This window comes from Mustela lutreola, chromosome 4 (assembly GCF_030435805.1).
Source record: "Mustela lutreola isolate mMusLut2 chromosome 4, mMusLut2.pri, whole genome shotgun sequence".
Classification (NCBI taxonomy): Eukaryota; Metazoa; Chordata; class Mammalia; order Carnivora; family Mustelidae; genus Mustela; species Mustela lutreola.
Genome location: NC_081293.1, coordinates 12644537 through 12661631, shown reverse-complemented (window position 1 = coordinate 12661631; position 17095 = coordinate 12644537). Strand labels below are relative to the sequence as shown.

The window sequence follows — 17095 nt, the reverse complement described above, 5'->3', positions numbered from 1 at the left end:
ACCAAGTTTTTTCTGTGTCCGTGGTTAGAACCAATGCGACCGTTCATACTGCAGCTACTGAGTCCTGAGGCAAGAAGTAGGGCAGATGCACCAAACCATTGACTGTAATTCTAAATCCTGCTAGAATCATTTCTTTTTTTAAACACTGTGGACAATGTCCTAATATACGGAACTGACCATATAATTTAGGATTAAGAGATAAAATGTTCTATACCAGATATAACTGAAATAAATTTAAACTAAAGATCTCTAAGAGTTTACTTGGAAAAACTCTTAAGAAGCTACTGGAAACTATTCCTTTGGACAATGGCTTCGTCCTCTTGGAATCGCTTCCAACAAACTGTTGTTTAATGTTATGACTTCGGCTTTTTATTGAAGAGGGCTTCAAGCAGCAGCAGTATCAAGTGTGCTTCTCCGCTTTGCTACGAACTGTTCAAGGCCTCCAGCATTAAATCAATGAGCAGCCTTGGAAGAAGCCCCATGGGGGTAACTTCTGTTTTAATTTAGAGGCAAACGGAGCTTTTTCCCCCTGAGGAACCAGTCTATTTCCTCCTCCTAGTGCTAATCCCCACATAACTTATTTCCCTTTTTGCCTTGGTTATTGGGAAACTCAGAATTCAGCTACAATCATGTGAAGGAACACTGAGAATCAGTGTATCTGTGTCCCTGCATTTCACTCACTTACTTATTTTGCTAACCTTATTCTATCGGTATTCCTTTTTATACAAAAATAATATAAACAAACAGAAAAAGACGCTGATTTAATTCATTTTTACTACAAGGCACTCAAATAGTAAAAGAAATATATTTGTCAGAAATTTCATCAAAACAGCACTGGAACATCATCTACAGCGTCTAGGATTTAGATCTCTCGTCATATAAACACCCAAATATAAAGCAGCAACCTTTATGCTTTTTTATTCATAGTTCTAGCCTTAAAACTCAACAGCTTAGAAATGGTTTTTATCACTTTCTTTCAAAACATTTCCATTCAGCTTTAAGGAAAACAAGCTAACACTGAGGAAACAGGCCTTGCTCCGAGGACTACCTGCTTCTGATCTATGCTGCGGAGGATGGAGAGCAGTGACCGGAAGGTAAATGCGAAAAGGCTTTTCTCCCTTTTTTGATTTCATTGGATTAAATTTGTCTTGACTCATTTTCAGGATCTACTTAAATTTGATATATGTCTCGCACTCATGAGGAAAGCGAAAGTGTAACTTTTAGCCTCTCCCCCTCCAGACACCCCAACTCTGCCATCCAGAGAAACACCTGAAGAGCAGGTGGCAGTTGGATGCTTCTGTTCCCAGAGTCACTTCCTTCTCAAGCAAAAAGGGAAAAATTCAGGATCGAAAACTGCTCCAACCTCATGGAATCTGTCACGTTTTATAGGGAAGAGAGAGCTCATGCCAGGCCTTCAGAGACTCGGCCAAGCAGAAATGGTAACAGGCAAGCAGTGGGCTCTGCTTGTTTAAAGGAGGAAACCGGGCTGAAGGCACAGGGGGCTGGACAGCAGATCGGGGAGGACGGGCGCCGGGAACCAGGGTTCGGGGCAGAGCACGGCGAGGCTGAGATGGGAGGTTCCGACAGACTGTCAAGGATGCTGGATTCTTGCAAGGGAAACCGGGAGGCCACTGAAGGTTTCTAAACAGGGGCAGGATACGACTGAAGTGACGTTCTAGGAAAATTAAAATGGCGGCAGTGGGGAGGCTCATTTGGAGGGGCTGAGATTCCGTGTAAAGCAGCTGAAATGTTCAAGACAAGTGAAAAAGTGAAAAGAAAGTGAGCCTCCACTAGATGAACAGAAAGAACAGAGGGGATGCCAGCGGAAAGTGAGCTTCGGTTCTGTAAGACTGTATTTAAACGACTGACTTTAGCATAAGAAACTGGGGACAGATAAAACTTTAGCAGCTATATTACCTTTGTCCCTAAAAGCCATTTAAAAATACTGCTTTACCACAACTCTGGAGACAAGTGTTGGTTTACTTTTCTTCTCTCTCTCAATCTTTTGTAATAATTAGAGTATACACACGACCCCCCCCCCCCCACACACACTCTCATGTATTTACTAATTTTTTTAATTGGTCATGAACAGTTTAGACATTTCAACCTTACAATTTCCTAACCACACTCTTACTAAACATTTATTATATTAAGCAAATTTCTATAGAAAACACAAGATACAGTACTGAGGTTTAAGTATATTTTTTAAATGTATTAAAAATAAGCTAACTTTCTTACTGTAACCCAAGTAATTCTGCCTAGATTTGAGAGTGATACCGGCCTAGGCCTCACTTAAATGAGATGTTCTCCACGGTTCCTTTCAACTCTAAAATTTCCTAGTCTATAAAGTAATTTGTTTTTTGAACTGCATTTTAGAAAAGTAATAACATCCAACTAATGTGATTTCATTTATCTAATAAAACATATACTTAAAAACACGTGTTCTTGTGCGAATTGCATGGGTTAATGAAATCGACTAAATGGGTTTCATTACTGACTAGCTGACTGTTTTATGTTTTCTTGGTTTAACAAAATAACAGCAGCTCTCTAATCTTAACCAAATTATACATATATGAACTAATTTCTCCAAACTAATTAAGTGATGATATTCAGTTAGAAAATCATTTATATTGTTATATTTAACCACATCAGCCTACCAGATAATGTGATTAAAAGTTTTTTTAAACATTTCTCTAAAGACAATGATGAAAGACATGTTGAAAAATTCTTATTCTGACATACATAGTTTTACATTAATGCCATGATATGAATCAATCTAACAATTTAATCTCTCAAAATAATTAATCATCATCCCAAGATACTGTTCAATGCTTTAAAGTCATAATCTAGAGTAGAAAAGCCATTCTTTTATTTGGCTTATCCCCCTGCCACCATGACCATCTAATACTTATGTACAGTCAGATTCCTGGAAATACATTTCTGACCTTTTCAATATATTTTCCATTTATCCTTTTATATGAAAATTTTCCCCCAAATTTCTGCATCAAGTTTCTAGGCAGGAAAACATCTTAGAAATGCATGTACTATAAACTATATTCTGGAAAAGAATATAAAATAATTAAAAACAGTTTTGTGCTTAGTTTCAGGTTTTATCCCATATTTGAAAAGCATTTAACCCTTCTAATTTCAGGCATAAGATTCTCAAATTGACTGATATACTCAATACATGTGTATAGATCTGTGTCTCCTTTTGGTGTTGACATAGTTCCCCCCAAAATAATAAGGATTAATATTAATCAATATAATAGGATATTAAATAATTTTCTGGTCACAAAAATTATTTTGCTTAAAAAGGAAAACTCTCAGGCAAATACAAAAATTGGTTGTTTTTCCAAAGGATAGTCTAATACTGTCCTTGGAAAAACTTCTAAAATTGAGAAACCTCCAAACTGGTAGAGACTCGCGTAACCCACAGTGGGACTCCGGACTACTTAATATTTACTCCCAGGGCTCCACACAGAGAGCACATGTGTTCTTAAGATGTCTTCTTATATTGCAATTTAATGTAAATTTGTCTTCTCTCTTCCCCTTTCACAACCAATCCTTTTGTCATTCCCACCCAACCTCTGTTCAAAATTTCCATATGCAGGTATCAGCAAATAGGGAGTGGGTGAGAGATAGCAGAATTATTACACGAAGTTTCCCGATCGGAATTTTAAATAGCAGACTTGTACAAAAGACTTTGGAGAATTCCTAGTGATCTATTTTTACTTCACAGAGAGCCTCGCCTTTTAAACTAGGAAATGTATATTTTTTGCAATATTTAAATTTCAACAAAAGCAAATTATCAGGACTCAAAATAACTGAAGATTTAAAGAAAGGTTGTCCTGGTAACCAAATATTGGTGGGGCACTAACTGACATCCAAGGCAGCTCGAGGAGAGAGAGAGAGAGATAAGAGGAAGGCTTGGCATTCTCTGATCATCTCATTATTGTTCTAATGAGGAACTTTGCTCTGGGAATATCATCTCAGCTACTTTCACATCTTTTGTCCTACTGCCTTCATCTCCCTTTCAGTTCTTAATTAGGCCTTAAAGAGCTCGCACTGCCCTTTCAACTGGCTACTGGTCCTGTTTAAACACTGCGCTTTCACAGACAGGTGTTGGCAACAGCATGGAAGACATACAAACTTAATTACAAAATACTACGTCCAGAAGGGGGAAAAAAATAACTTGGTGGATGGCTATTATCAGAGAACTTAATGTAAATTACTTCAAACATCTTATAATCTTCAACACAAAAATCGTTCAAATACTTTCCCTCAAGAACGCTCGCTAGAAGGATGAGCTGGCTCCTCTTAATTGTATCCTGCAGTAAATTAACAACACCTAGTAATCCTTTCACTGTCATTTAGAATAGTTAGTATTCTGGAGAAAAATAATCACACATCAAGGATTCTTTTATCACCTTTAAATCCTTTAACTAAAACAATTTTCACATTTTATTTCTTTAAAGAATTCTAAGGATGCTTTTACAGCAATAAATTACAAGATTGGGAAAAGTACATTTACAAGCACAGAGAAATTGTAATTAAGGTTACTTAATAAACAATAGCTGCACATTCGATCGATTTTTTGATGTTGCATTTTGTTTGAGATTAAGTAACTGCCTGATAGAATTCATTTTACTATCTGATCAAAGGCTGGCTTCATATATTCTGACATTTCTCACCAGACTGCCATATTCTAAAGACTTGAGTATTTATGAAACATCAAAACTTATAAATCATTTGCATAAAACAGCAAAAACGCAGTACAAAGTCCTCGGTTTCTACAATGTTTTCTACAATTCTAAGTACAAATGACTACATTTAGAATGGTTTATACACCAAGCCACACTGTCTTCTAGGCGTATCACATCACAGAAAATTGTGATATGTTATTGCTTTAAAAAATTCTTATTATACATCTGGATCACACACATTAAGGACAGATGGTTCAAACAGCAACCACCAGCCTTTTGGAATAAAGACTCTATTTCTGTTACTCAGTGAGAATTCAGTTTTCTAGCAAGAACATGTGCCCATATTTTTGTAAAGTAACTTACTCTCTAGGTCTGATGCATTTAGAACTAATTGACTGAAGATGCAGTGGAACTCGGAACAGAGAGTCAAATCTGGACTTCAAATAATAACAAAATGAAGTTAAGATATCTGAACGGTCCTTGCAAAATCTGTGAGTTAATCCGGCTGGTCACTTCCAAGCCTGTTAATATATTTTGGTTTTGGGGGCGCCTGGGTGGTTCAGTGGGTTAAAGCCTCTGCCTTCGGCTCAGGTCATGATCTCGGGGTCCTGGGATCGAGCCCCGCATTGGGCTCTCCACTCAACAGGGAGCCTGCTTCCCCCTCTCTCTCTGCCTGCCTCTCTGCCTACTTGTGATCTCTCTCTGTCAAATAAATAAATAAAATAAAATATAAATATATTTTGGTTTTGTTTGGACTAAGAAAGTAAGTGTCCTAAAGGTCCCTTCAAAGCCTCTCCCAGTTAACTAGACCTCTTGCCAGGATGCTTTCCTTATTGTTTAATAAGGCAGTTTTATTCTTTCTTTGATTTTGCCACAACAACAACAAAAACTTGTTCATTTTCTCCACATGCTCTTATTTCCTAACTATAATGTTGACCTTGACATACAGCTTTCACATCCATTTTAAAACAATGTGTAAACAAAATATGTGGATATTAAATTGGCTTCAATGAGAACGATCATATTTGCTTGAATTTCTACAGATCATAAAGTCACACCCTAATCATATATTAAAGACAAAGCTGGAATTTTGCTTTTCTTCTTTCTCTCCAGATCGCCACATTAAACTATAATCCAAAGGTAACTGGGGGATTCGGGATGAAGGTCTTTTTAAAAATGTGTACCAGACAGAAGGCAGGCTTGTGGCTTCTTTTCCCGTAATGCAGTAACCCCTCTATAACTTACCGGGATTTTCCTGAGCTCCTCATTACTTGTCGGATTCATATGAAAACTAAGGAACAAAAGACAAACACAAATGTTAAAAGTGTATTGCACAGTCCACGTGGTTGAGGGAACATAAAACAGAACCTTTCTAACCAACACTGCAACATCCTCAATGACGTGGATAAATGAAACTTAACCCAGGATGCAGGAGAAAAGCAATATTTACTCAACATTGTAAAGCACCTACAATTTTAAACCTTAAAGGAAAACCCTTCAGTTATTATCAGAACTGAAGAACTGTACCTCTAAATGTATAGTTTCTAAAAATCTTTAAACTTGAGTGATTTTATCACTTACTATTCACTTTATACACACACACTCACCTGAGGCTCTTCTGATATAAACTGTGGAGAATTCAATAAATTTTAGTTGGAAGGACTGTAGAATGCCAGAGTTAAAGCTATCTTTAAAAAAAATTATATAGGCATTAGAAATATTAACTTTTAAACATTATCCTAACAATGAGAATGAGTTCAGAGTTGTAAGAACTATTTCTGTCATTAATGTGATTTCTAAGTAAGTGATCCTCAAAATTTCAATATCCAAATGGACCAAAACAAGATGGATTTCTTCCAGGTGGAGAGTTTAAGAGAACATCACAGCTGAATGCTGTACTCACTTTCTTCTTTGAAACGTGTCCATTAGGAAGGGACTGCAACCAAAAAGAGGCTAAACTTCAAAGCCATCTGATGAGTAAACATTTCATCATTGCTATTCAAGTTTAACTTTTACCCAGCACTTAAGAGTATTGGGCATTAGAGCCTCTACAAAGCCCTACTGTCTTAGGAACCTTTTTATCCCCCTCCTCCCTCCAAAAATACTTAACTGTAAAATGGACATTTTTTCTTCATTATCTGTGTTTTATCAGCCAAGTAATTGGGATCCTCTGAAGAAATTCACGCCTACAACTTCTGGTGGTACACACGGAAAGTCTGAACACGGGCTATAACATCTGGACAAACTCTGTTCCTACAGGCACATGTCCCAAGCTATAAACCCATGGGGCACACTTGTGTTTCTGGATTGAGGGAATGCCTCACACGTCCAACATTTCATTTGTGTGACTAAGATTCCTAGTATGAGCTTCCCCAACTGATGACTGACCTTTTCTAGCAGAACTCCTGTGGATAAATTTGAGTACTTCAGTAGAGCTGGGTGACACGGTGGAGAAGACTAAAACATATTTTAATTACACACAAATGAACACCGCAGCCACAGGCTAATGCAGCTGATCCACTTTCTCACCCACAGTCTTTATGGTGTTCTGGATGGTTTCAGACTAGCGTCAGTGGACCAGCAAAACCCTCAAGAGGGTGACCAAAGAGTGGCTTAAAAGAAATTAACAAAAATAAAATCCAAAAGCCATGATCATACGGCACACACAGGCCTGGAGAGCCGCGGGAGCGGCTGTTAACACATGGGGTCTCCGTCCTCCCCGATTCGGAGTCCAAGGCAGTCAACGTCAGGTTAGTCTTGGAGGGCTAAGTCAAAGAAAGGCCAAAGTCAAGGGAAAAGTTGGATTTAAGATTACACAGGTTTGCCAGAGAGAGAGAGAGCAAGCGCGCGTGCTCTGAAGACAGACGTGTGGCCTGGGGCGCAAGACAGCAGGGCCACTGAAGGACACGGAAGAGACCAGAACACAAGGCTGTGCGGAAGCAGCAGCCCTGAGGGCTCTTGATGCAAAAGATGGGGTTCTCGGATCTGATCCCTTAGAGAAGCGGGCGAGTTTTTGACAATTTCAATCTTTCAAAAATGCTACTTAGACAGTTCACTCCGGTAGCATACCCCACAGTGTTACGGTTGACAACAACGATGACTTTATGAATACCACGAGCAGTATTATGACTGTACAAATGTCATCCTGTGTCTCAGGAAGAAAGCACTGAACTGAGAAACGGAACTGCCTGCATTATATTTATTGTAATAAAGATTTTTTTTCCAAAAACAGACATGGAGGACACAGATTTTACCCGAATCACAAAACTATCAGTGTGTAATATCCAGGAGCTTTGGCCTGTGGAGCCCAAGTGAGACTGAGTGGCAGCCGGAAAAATGTCAAATGTCTGCGATTCTTAAAAATGCTGAAATCACAAAGGTCGCCTCCGGGAAGGGGCAAGGGTGTCGTGCGCAGCCAGCCCGGCTGCCCCCCACCACGGCTGCCGGCAGTGTGCAGAGCAGAGCCGAGGGACAGGGCCCTCGCCCGGGGCATTGTCTGCAATCCAAAGGCACGGCCCCTCCCTTGTGGCCGGCTTTATTTTCACACACTGACGTGTCAAACACACGACACACTCAGTCATTCATGGCTGCCTTTCTTGATCTGTCCTGAAGGGGGGGAAAAAAGAGTTAACTGAACTGGACTGAATTAGCTTGGTGAAAAATAAAATGTGTCTATTTATGGAAGTGTGGCACCAATTTGTGTCATCTTTCTCTTTGGACTGCTGTCCTCCTGTCAGACAAGATACTGCACAATGCGGTCTGACTGCTCACTGAGTTGCTGACAGGTTAAGGGAAATGGCGTTTTTAATCAGGTGTAAGAGAGACGTGCTCCTACCCAAGAAGTCTATACAAATTTCAACTTCGTGATTAGAGAAAATTAATTTTCAAAGTCAAAACCGGAAGGAGTTTGAGGGTGACTAAGAAGTTTAAAGGAAATTTTAAGCTGATGGAAATATTTTAAATTTGCATTTTCCAAAATATTTTAAGCTAAGAAGGTGTTTTACCTGAACATTCTGAAGTTTTTGTCAAAGTTTATTTTTTTACCTCCTGATTATTCCCCCAATTTTAAAGATTTTCCCAAGTAAACTCTATTTTACAAGTTTAAATGAATACTGTTCAAATATATTTCACGAAATCATTAGTGTCTCTTCTATAACGTCACTTATCAGTTTATTGTGAAGTTAAAGTACCGAGTAAGGAAATAATTGGTAAGAACTTGAAACTGTCCTAAAATAGCGGACGGGCCAGCCTTCCACAGAGAGGCCACAAAGGCCAACCAACCTTTACAAAGTGATAAAACTAACCACTGCACGAATCACTAAGGCAGCTGGCTGCATTCATTTTCTTCTTTGTCCTTCCTTTTCTCTACCAAATATACTCTTTGAGAACAAGAGTACCTAAGGAAGAGTAGAGACTATTCAGAGTGAAAACGCATAAAGTACTTGTCAAGAAAAAAACCCAAAAGCCCCACCGAAGAACAAAGCTGAGTAACGGTTTGTTAGCATCAGACAATGCACACTGTGCAAATTCCTGGCTCTTGGACCTTCGATCTTTCAGTGAGAAGTCACTTAACCACACTGGAAGCTCTTCTGAAGGCATTTATTATTCTGAAGTATTATTACATCTTCCATAATATCTCTTTCCAAGCCCCATTACTGCTGAAAATTATAAAGCTAAATGCATTTTTTGGCGTATACCTTGGCCCATTTCGTGTTGGAGAAGGGAATTCAAGCTATTCGCAAAATCCCGGAGGTGACTCGGCCGGCTGGAAGGGGCGAAGAAGGAAGGGCAGTGGAGCAGAGAAGGCCGATTTTCAGACACAATCCAATTCCTTATTGTGGAGGGGAAAGAAGTGTAACTTTGAACTATCACAGAAGAACTTCAAAGATCATTTGCAAAGGACACTATTCTATTGCTCTTGTTTAATTGTGAGAGTGGACACTAGAGACCCAGGGCTTCCTCTGGTGATAAATGTAGTTGGGAGCAGAGAACTCTAATGTAGGAAAACTTGTAAAGGATCAGAAAAGAGGAAAAGGAAAAATAACGCAGGGACAGTGAAGCAGGGGCAAAGACTGACAGTAAGCCTTGCGACAACTGGTGTTTTACTGACTGTAACTGTGCTGACAGACTCCTTTCAGAGCACCTCACATGCTAACTCACTTAATCCTTGTAACATGCAGTTTTTGTTTCCATTTATGGCAGCAGAAAGAGGCACAGAGAAGTTAAGAAGCTTACTCAAGGTAACACAGTTATCAAGGGGCAGAGTCAGGATGCCAAGAAAGGCAGCCGGATTCCACAGTCCAAGCTCCTTAGCCAGGGGCTGGGCTTCTTGCCCTCAAGTGTTCTAAACCCTCAGTCCCGCCCTGAGCTCAGAGAGGGTTCGCTTCGGGGAATGCAGGATAATTTCCCGAGGTTTCTCCCAATCAGAAGTGACTAAGAAAAGTCCATGACAATCTTAAAAGAGGTACAACGCGGGCTGCAAAGCAACAGGCCAGGAAAGAACTGTGCCCGCCACCCTGTGTGCCCTTGCTGCTCCGCCCTCTGCCCCTGCCCAGCCCCCAGGAGGCCGACCCCTGCAGCGTGCAGTCCTCTGGGCCGCCTTCCCCAGTGGCTTCCAGTTACTCTCTGGCCCTGGGAGGCACCTGAAAGACAGGGGGACAGCAATGGGCGGCAGGGGGCAGGCGTGTGTTACCCCCAAGGCCCCCGCTCCAGCCCCCACTCACTGCTGCCTCAGGCCCTCCCCACCGTGCTACAGTTTTAAGCAGTAGCTTAGGTCCCTTCGCACCGAACACGGCAGTCCCTTCTAGACACTGCTGGCTCCTGGGGCTACACCTTCCATCCTCCTTCCCTCAATCCCAGGCACGCCTCTGTAAATGGCCTCTTACTAAACATTCTGGAGTTATCCGTTTTGAGTATGTCATCTGGTCCCGGCTGGGACTCTGTAACTGATACAGGAATATGCAATAAATACCATAAACTATTAACTTCGTAATAAAAAGCAGTTAAGGCCAAAGGTTTGTCCTATTTATCTACTGAAAAGAAAGAAGAGAGAGCCAAAGAAAAAACCATATCCCACAATTATTCTTACGAATTATCTACACTTCCCTTCTCCCTTCAACTTCTGGCTTTTGCTTTCCAACTGCTTATTTTAACACTCTTTTCTTTCTTCCCAGGATATACACTGTCTTCTACTTTGTAAATGATAATTCACATTTACATGCTGGCCACAAAAAAGTTCCCAGCCTTCATTTAACAACACTTTCCACATTCACAGAGCTAGAGCACTTTATGTTCAGAATTATTTTCGATTTCAAATTACATTATTAAAGACTGCTCTTGTGGTTTTGAAATGGTGTAATTGCTTAAAGTGACTTGAATTTGAATAATACCACCTCATATTTATATACTACTGTACAATTTATAACACATTTCCCCAAACTGAATTTCTCTAAACACATTTCCAAAGGAAAAGTAACCAAGGGGGGAATATGGCTAATCATGGTCAGGTCCATTCAATCAAAACCACATTTGATCCATTTCGTCTCTGATTCCCCCACTCGCTCCCTCTGAGGGACCTCTTTTGTGGACCCACCACCATCCCAACTGTTCCCTCATCTACTGTATTTACACACTTCTCCCCCCAGAGCACGCTGACAACCTGTTACCCCTCCTACGCTGCCCCATTTTTTATTTTGCCAATTTCTAATCCCTCCTGAGTAACCCCTGCTGACTTTGTCACTCACGCACCTTCTGTAATCTGCAACACATCCCCCACCACCAACACTCACTGCTGCTTTTATAAAGGTCACCAACCAACTATTTTTATCAAAGGCAACAGCCTCCTTCTCTTTAATCTCTCAGCTCCATCTGTATCTCTTTGAGACTCTCTTCTGTGATATCTGGTAGCTGAGATTTTCTCCTATGTTTCCAATTCCTCCTTTTCCTTGTCATCTTTGTCTTCTCATCCCTGCAAGAGAGACACTGGGTATTTCTCTTTGTATTCTACCTTGGTCATTTCATATTCTTCCCTCCACCTCCCCTGCCAAAGCGATATGGACCAGTGACTGCTCAATCTTCTGTTTTCCACTACAGTTATGGAATACCTTTGAATACCACCTTTACAAATTGCTTAAAGTCTCAGACTGGATATCCTACCTGTACCTCAAAGTTAGTATGTCCCAGACTAACCATCACCTTGACTTTGATATCAGTTCGATCTGATTTTCCAATTTCTGGCATAACCAAGTATCCTGGTCGCCCAAGGTAAAGCCTTCAGGGATGTACTGGACACCTGCCTTCATTCAGGTTGAAAGCTTTTGTCTCATCAGTAAGCTGCCAGATTCTCCCCATTCAGCTTCTGGACATGGATCTCTCATGTCTCCTTGCTACTCAGGGTCACTGCTACCTTTCTGATCACAAGACCTGCAGATCACATCACCCGCAGCCCAGACTACTGCCAACGGCTTCTTACCAGTCTCTGCCAGTCCTTCCTTGTCCAATCCAGCCTAAGCAACAGAGCTGGGCAGGACACTCTGAAGCTCAAGTCTAACCTTGCATTCATCTGTCAAAAAACTTCTGTCCTTCAACTTCCTCCTAAATAACCAATTTCTTAGCTTGGCTTTCAAAGCCAATTGGCTTTGACTCAAATTATCTTTCCAAACTTACTGCTCATCACCTAGTACCCAGGCAAAACCTACTTGCTCCAAAATTTAAATTTTTAATGAGGAAATAAGAGATGCCACCTATTTCAAAAAGTTAGGATCGAAAGAAGGTTAAAAGAAATGAATACGAAATTTTTTTTATGACAAAGTGCTACTCTAATGTAAGGTAAGTAAACCTAGACACAGACCTTACTTCTATCCTTCATAAAAATTAACTCAAGATTGACTATAGGCTTAAGTGTAAAACATAAAGTGTGAAACTCCTAGAAGATAACACAGGAGGAGCTCCAGATGACCTTGGGGATGGTTATAACTTTGTAGATAGAAAACCAAAGGCATGATCCATGAGACAAACTGATAAGCTGAATTTCATGAAAAATTTCTGCTCTGTGAAAGGCATTAAGAGAATGAAATACAAGCCACAGACTAGGAGACAGTGTTTACGAAAGCCATCTGATCATGGGCTGTTATCCAAAATATACAAACAACTCTTAAAACTCAACAGTAAGAAAACAAGCAACCCCATGGAAAAATGGGCCCCAAATCTCAACAGACAACTTCACAAAGGAAGTGACACAGATGACAATAACCATGGGAAGAGATGCCCCACATCATATGTCATCAGGAAAATGCAAATTAAAACAGTAACAAGGTACCATTACCACACCCATTAAAATGGCCAAAATCCGGAACACTGACAGCACCAAATGCCGATGAAGATGTGGAGCTCTCGCTCACTGCTGGTGGAACTGCAAAATGGTATGGCCACTTTGGAAGGTAGTTTGCAGTTTCTTACAGACCTAACCTACCTTTTTTTTTTTTAAAAAAAAAGATTTATTTATTTGTCCGAGAGAGAGAGACAGAGAGTGCGTGCAAAGGGAGAGGAAAAAGAGAAAGTCTTAAGCAGACTCTGTGCTGAGTGAGGAGGAGCCTGATGTGGGGCTATCTCGACCTCAAGATCATGACCTGAGCCAAAACGAAGAGTTGGGACACTTAACTGACTGTGCCACCCATGCTCCCCACTAAACATAAACTCTTAGAATACAATCCATGCACAATGACAATAGCACTCCATAGTATTTACCCAAAGGTTTTGAAAATTATGTCCACCCAAAAACCTACACAGAGCTTTATTCATAACTGCCAAAATTTGGAAGCAACCAAGATGTTCTTCTGCAGGTGAACGGATAAACTGTAGTACATACCAACAATGGAATGTCAGTCAGTGCTGAAGAGATGAGCTATAAAGACAAGGAGGAACTTCAGATACATATTACTACGTGAAAGAAGCCAATCCGATAACACAGATTGTATGAGTCCAACTATACGACATTCTGGAAAAGGCAGAAACTATGGAGACAATAAAAAGATCAGTGGTTTTCAGGGTTTGGGGGAAGGGAATGATCATGTGCACAGGCAGTGCACATGGGACTTTGAGGGCAGTAAAAATACTCTGTATGATACTGTACAGGTGGACACACATCATTATACATTTGTCCAAACCCATAGAATAATGTAAACCATGGACTTTGTATAATTATGATGTGTCATTATAAGTCCATCAACTGTTACAAATGTGCCACCCTTGTGGGAGTGTTGATAATGGCAGAGGCTATGCACGTGTTGGCGGTGGGACACTTATTATAGGAACTCTCTGTACTTTCTACTCAATTTGCTATGACGTAAAATGGCTCTAAAAATAAATTTTATTTAAAGTTTGCCTTTTGTGCCTCTATCTTCATTCCTGGGTTCCCCACCCCTTCTGCTATAAATTACTTGAAGAAAAGAATGATATTTCATTAATCTTTTCAGTCCCGGCATCTGACCTAAGTATGGCAGATGCTTAACAAATATATATTGAATGAGTCAATAGCCAGTGCTTAATAAAAATCTCTAAGAACTGGGCTAATAGTTGACTGAGCAAATCGATGGAAGGTCAATAAAAGTTTTAACAATAAGATATCACGTCCTCAAAGAGCAGAGGAAATTGTTTTCACTGAGTAACAAAGATTAATTATATCTAGACCAGATAGTATATTAATGGAATGTTTTTCAGTTCTTTTTAAGATAGGAAGAATTATTCTGATACTTACAACTGCTAATATGAATTGAAGTAAGTTTCAAACTGATGACCTACAATAAAATCAATTCAAATGGCCAGTTCATGCACTTTACCAACCAGGCCTACCAGTTTAGGAATTTCACCACAATACAGATGAATTTTGAGATTTTTCCAGTAAATCCTGAAAACATTTATTCCACAAAAGCTCAATGGGAAAGGAGTTTAAAGAAATGTTCCTTAATGATCCTCTTTCTAAAAGCCCTAAAAAATAAGGTGTCCAAAGAGAGATCCCACTAACAAACACAACCCATAACATATTTCAGTTTTATTACACATGCAAAAGGGCTTAAGAGTCAAGGTACAACTCAATATTGCTTCTTCCTTCTTTTTAGGGAAAGTAAAAACGTTAGCACAAATCAAATTAATGATATTATAGATTAAAATATTACATTCTCTCTCCTGGGACTGGGCACACACACTGAATATCTGAACAGCAAAACAAAACTTAATACATAAATGTCTATGGGGATTAACTGTAATTTACTTATTAATATTCTCACAGGATGTCTTTCATGAGATCTCATAGGCGAGACAATTAAAAATTGTGGTCAGTGAAATAAGAGATCATGGACAGCAAATTAAGAGCAAGCTGCTTTTCAATCATGAATAGTAATGAATATGTCACTAAAGAAGTCCTAAAACTTGATGACTTAAAGAGATCTATGAAGTTAAGATATATTTCATCAAGAGTATCATATTCAATCCAGTTTAAGTTACCATTTTCTCCTGGTGAAGAAATGAAATAATTATTTTAAATACATTCCTAAGTTTCCAAACATAAGGCCTATGGCTTGTGTGATCAAGGCCAACCCAAGTACCCTGATCAGCCCTTTCCTGTAAAATGCTGAGGGCTGAGGACAACATGGGCACAAGGAACTCCTCCATGAGGGGTGGGCAAGGCAAGTTGGCCCTGGGTCCCTTTGGCCAAGGTGAAGAAGGCTGGAGAGCCCACAACATTGTGGACCAAGGGCACTCCAAGCTGGAACCTGGGACAAAGCCAAGTTCTGGAGATGAAGCCATAGTGTCCTCTTGTCAGCAGGAAGGCCTCCGATGTTCCAGAGCAGCCTGCAACAAGGCCGCTGGCTGGAAAGCATCCGCTTCCCCAGCCTGTCATCTCTGCTGAGTCTTCAATGAGGGGCTCCCGAGGCAGCCAGACCAACTGGGGCCCCTCCGTCAGGCGACACGAACCCCAGACTCCCATGCATACTCCTTGGAGGCAGAGCTGCTGGGGTGACTGGGAGATTCCTGGCCATTCAACACCCTCATATGAGAACCCCAGCCTTAAAAACCATTCTTGGTGATCAAGAGCCGGTTTCACGGAGCTAAGAAATTATAAAATTTTCCTGGAAAAGAATATATTGTTTCGTATAAAAATATACTCTCTAACGCCTCCAGAAGTTGATGAATATAATAATTTTATTGGAAATTACACATTATACTGTATGCCTCAGCCAGCTTTTTCTGAATGGTTATTTAAAAAAACAACAACAACAACAACAACAACACTAAGAACATTTTAAACACAGGCACCCACTGATTTTTTGAGTGTACCTTGTCACATTTGCAAACTTCTGCTGCCACAATAACTTCCCCATTGTCCTGTTCCTACAAACTATATAAATAAAATTATTTTTCACTGCAAACAGTTTTTATTCTGAATCTAAAAATCACACTTAGAAACAAGGTCTCACTGGCATCTTTCTTTGATTTCTTGAGTGTCTCTCCATATTCAGGGCCCATATTATATATGTATTACCCGTATCGCTATTCTCTGGGTGTCCCCAAAATTGGTTTTCCATCACATCACTCATAGGCCAAACTATCTTTACACTTACCATAGAATTAGGTGCAAAGTCTTCATTCTGATATGCTACATTCCCCTTAACAAGGTACAATCTCCACTGCTACCTCCGACCTTAATTTCAGGTAGGCTGGGTCCCTAATAGCCACTTAAAACATGTATTTCTAACACACTGCCTAACCACATTTTAATCTCCATTCATAAAAGCACTTTCTTCTCTCTCTTCATAGATCCATCTTTTGAAACTCTGCCAATTCTACCTTTTCCGTGATGCCTAGACTGCCTGACCTTACCCATTTAATCTCCTGTCATTTGTAGCTCTCTGAGCATTTACTAACTGCATCTCCAATGAGGACAATTACTTACATATTTTGTATCTACCTGCCTGTGATCTAAAGACAGATACATTGCCTGATGCATTTCTGTTAACAATTCTTATACAAGACAGGAGAGCAATTGTCCATACCTTATTATCAAGTTCTAAAACTAATATCATTTTTTAGAATGTTACCCTAATACATATTGCCTCCTTATAGTCTAAAGGTGAAAGGCACAAAAGGTGACATTTTAAGACCCTACCGATCCCTATTATTCCATAAAAGTAAGTGATGGCAATACAAAATATCTTACATTTAAATTCTGCTTATAAGTATATTTTCTCTTAAGTGAGGAATATTTTTTAAAACAGGAATGACAATATTATAAATGAAATTATATTATTATTTCAGGCATATTAAAGAACCTTGAGCTCAGAATTACCTCCAACAGGATCTTATATTCTTAGTGAAAACCTGAGAGAAAAGAAGGC

At 39.8% G+C, this 17095-nt stretch overlaps 1 protein-coding gene across 1 annotated transcript in view; it reads right to left on the bottom strand.

Annotated features, from left to right (window-relative positions):
• Positions 1–17095, bottom strand: part of RAB11FIP2 (RAB11 family interacting protein 2) — a 45277-nt gene that overhangs the window by 8201 nt on the left and 19981 nt on the right. The window contains exon 4 of the mRNA XM_059173062.1: positions 5949–5994. Within this exon, the coding sequence (XP_059029045.1) occupies positions 5949–5994 (46 nt within the window). The remainder of the gene's footprint in view (positions 1–5948; positions 5995–17095) is intronic.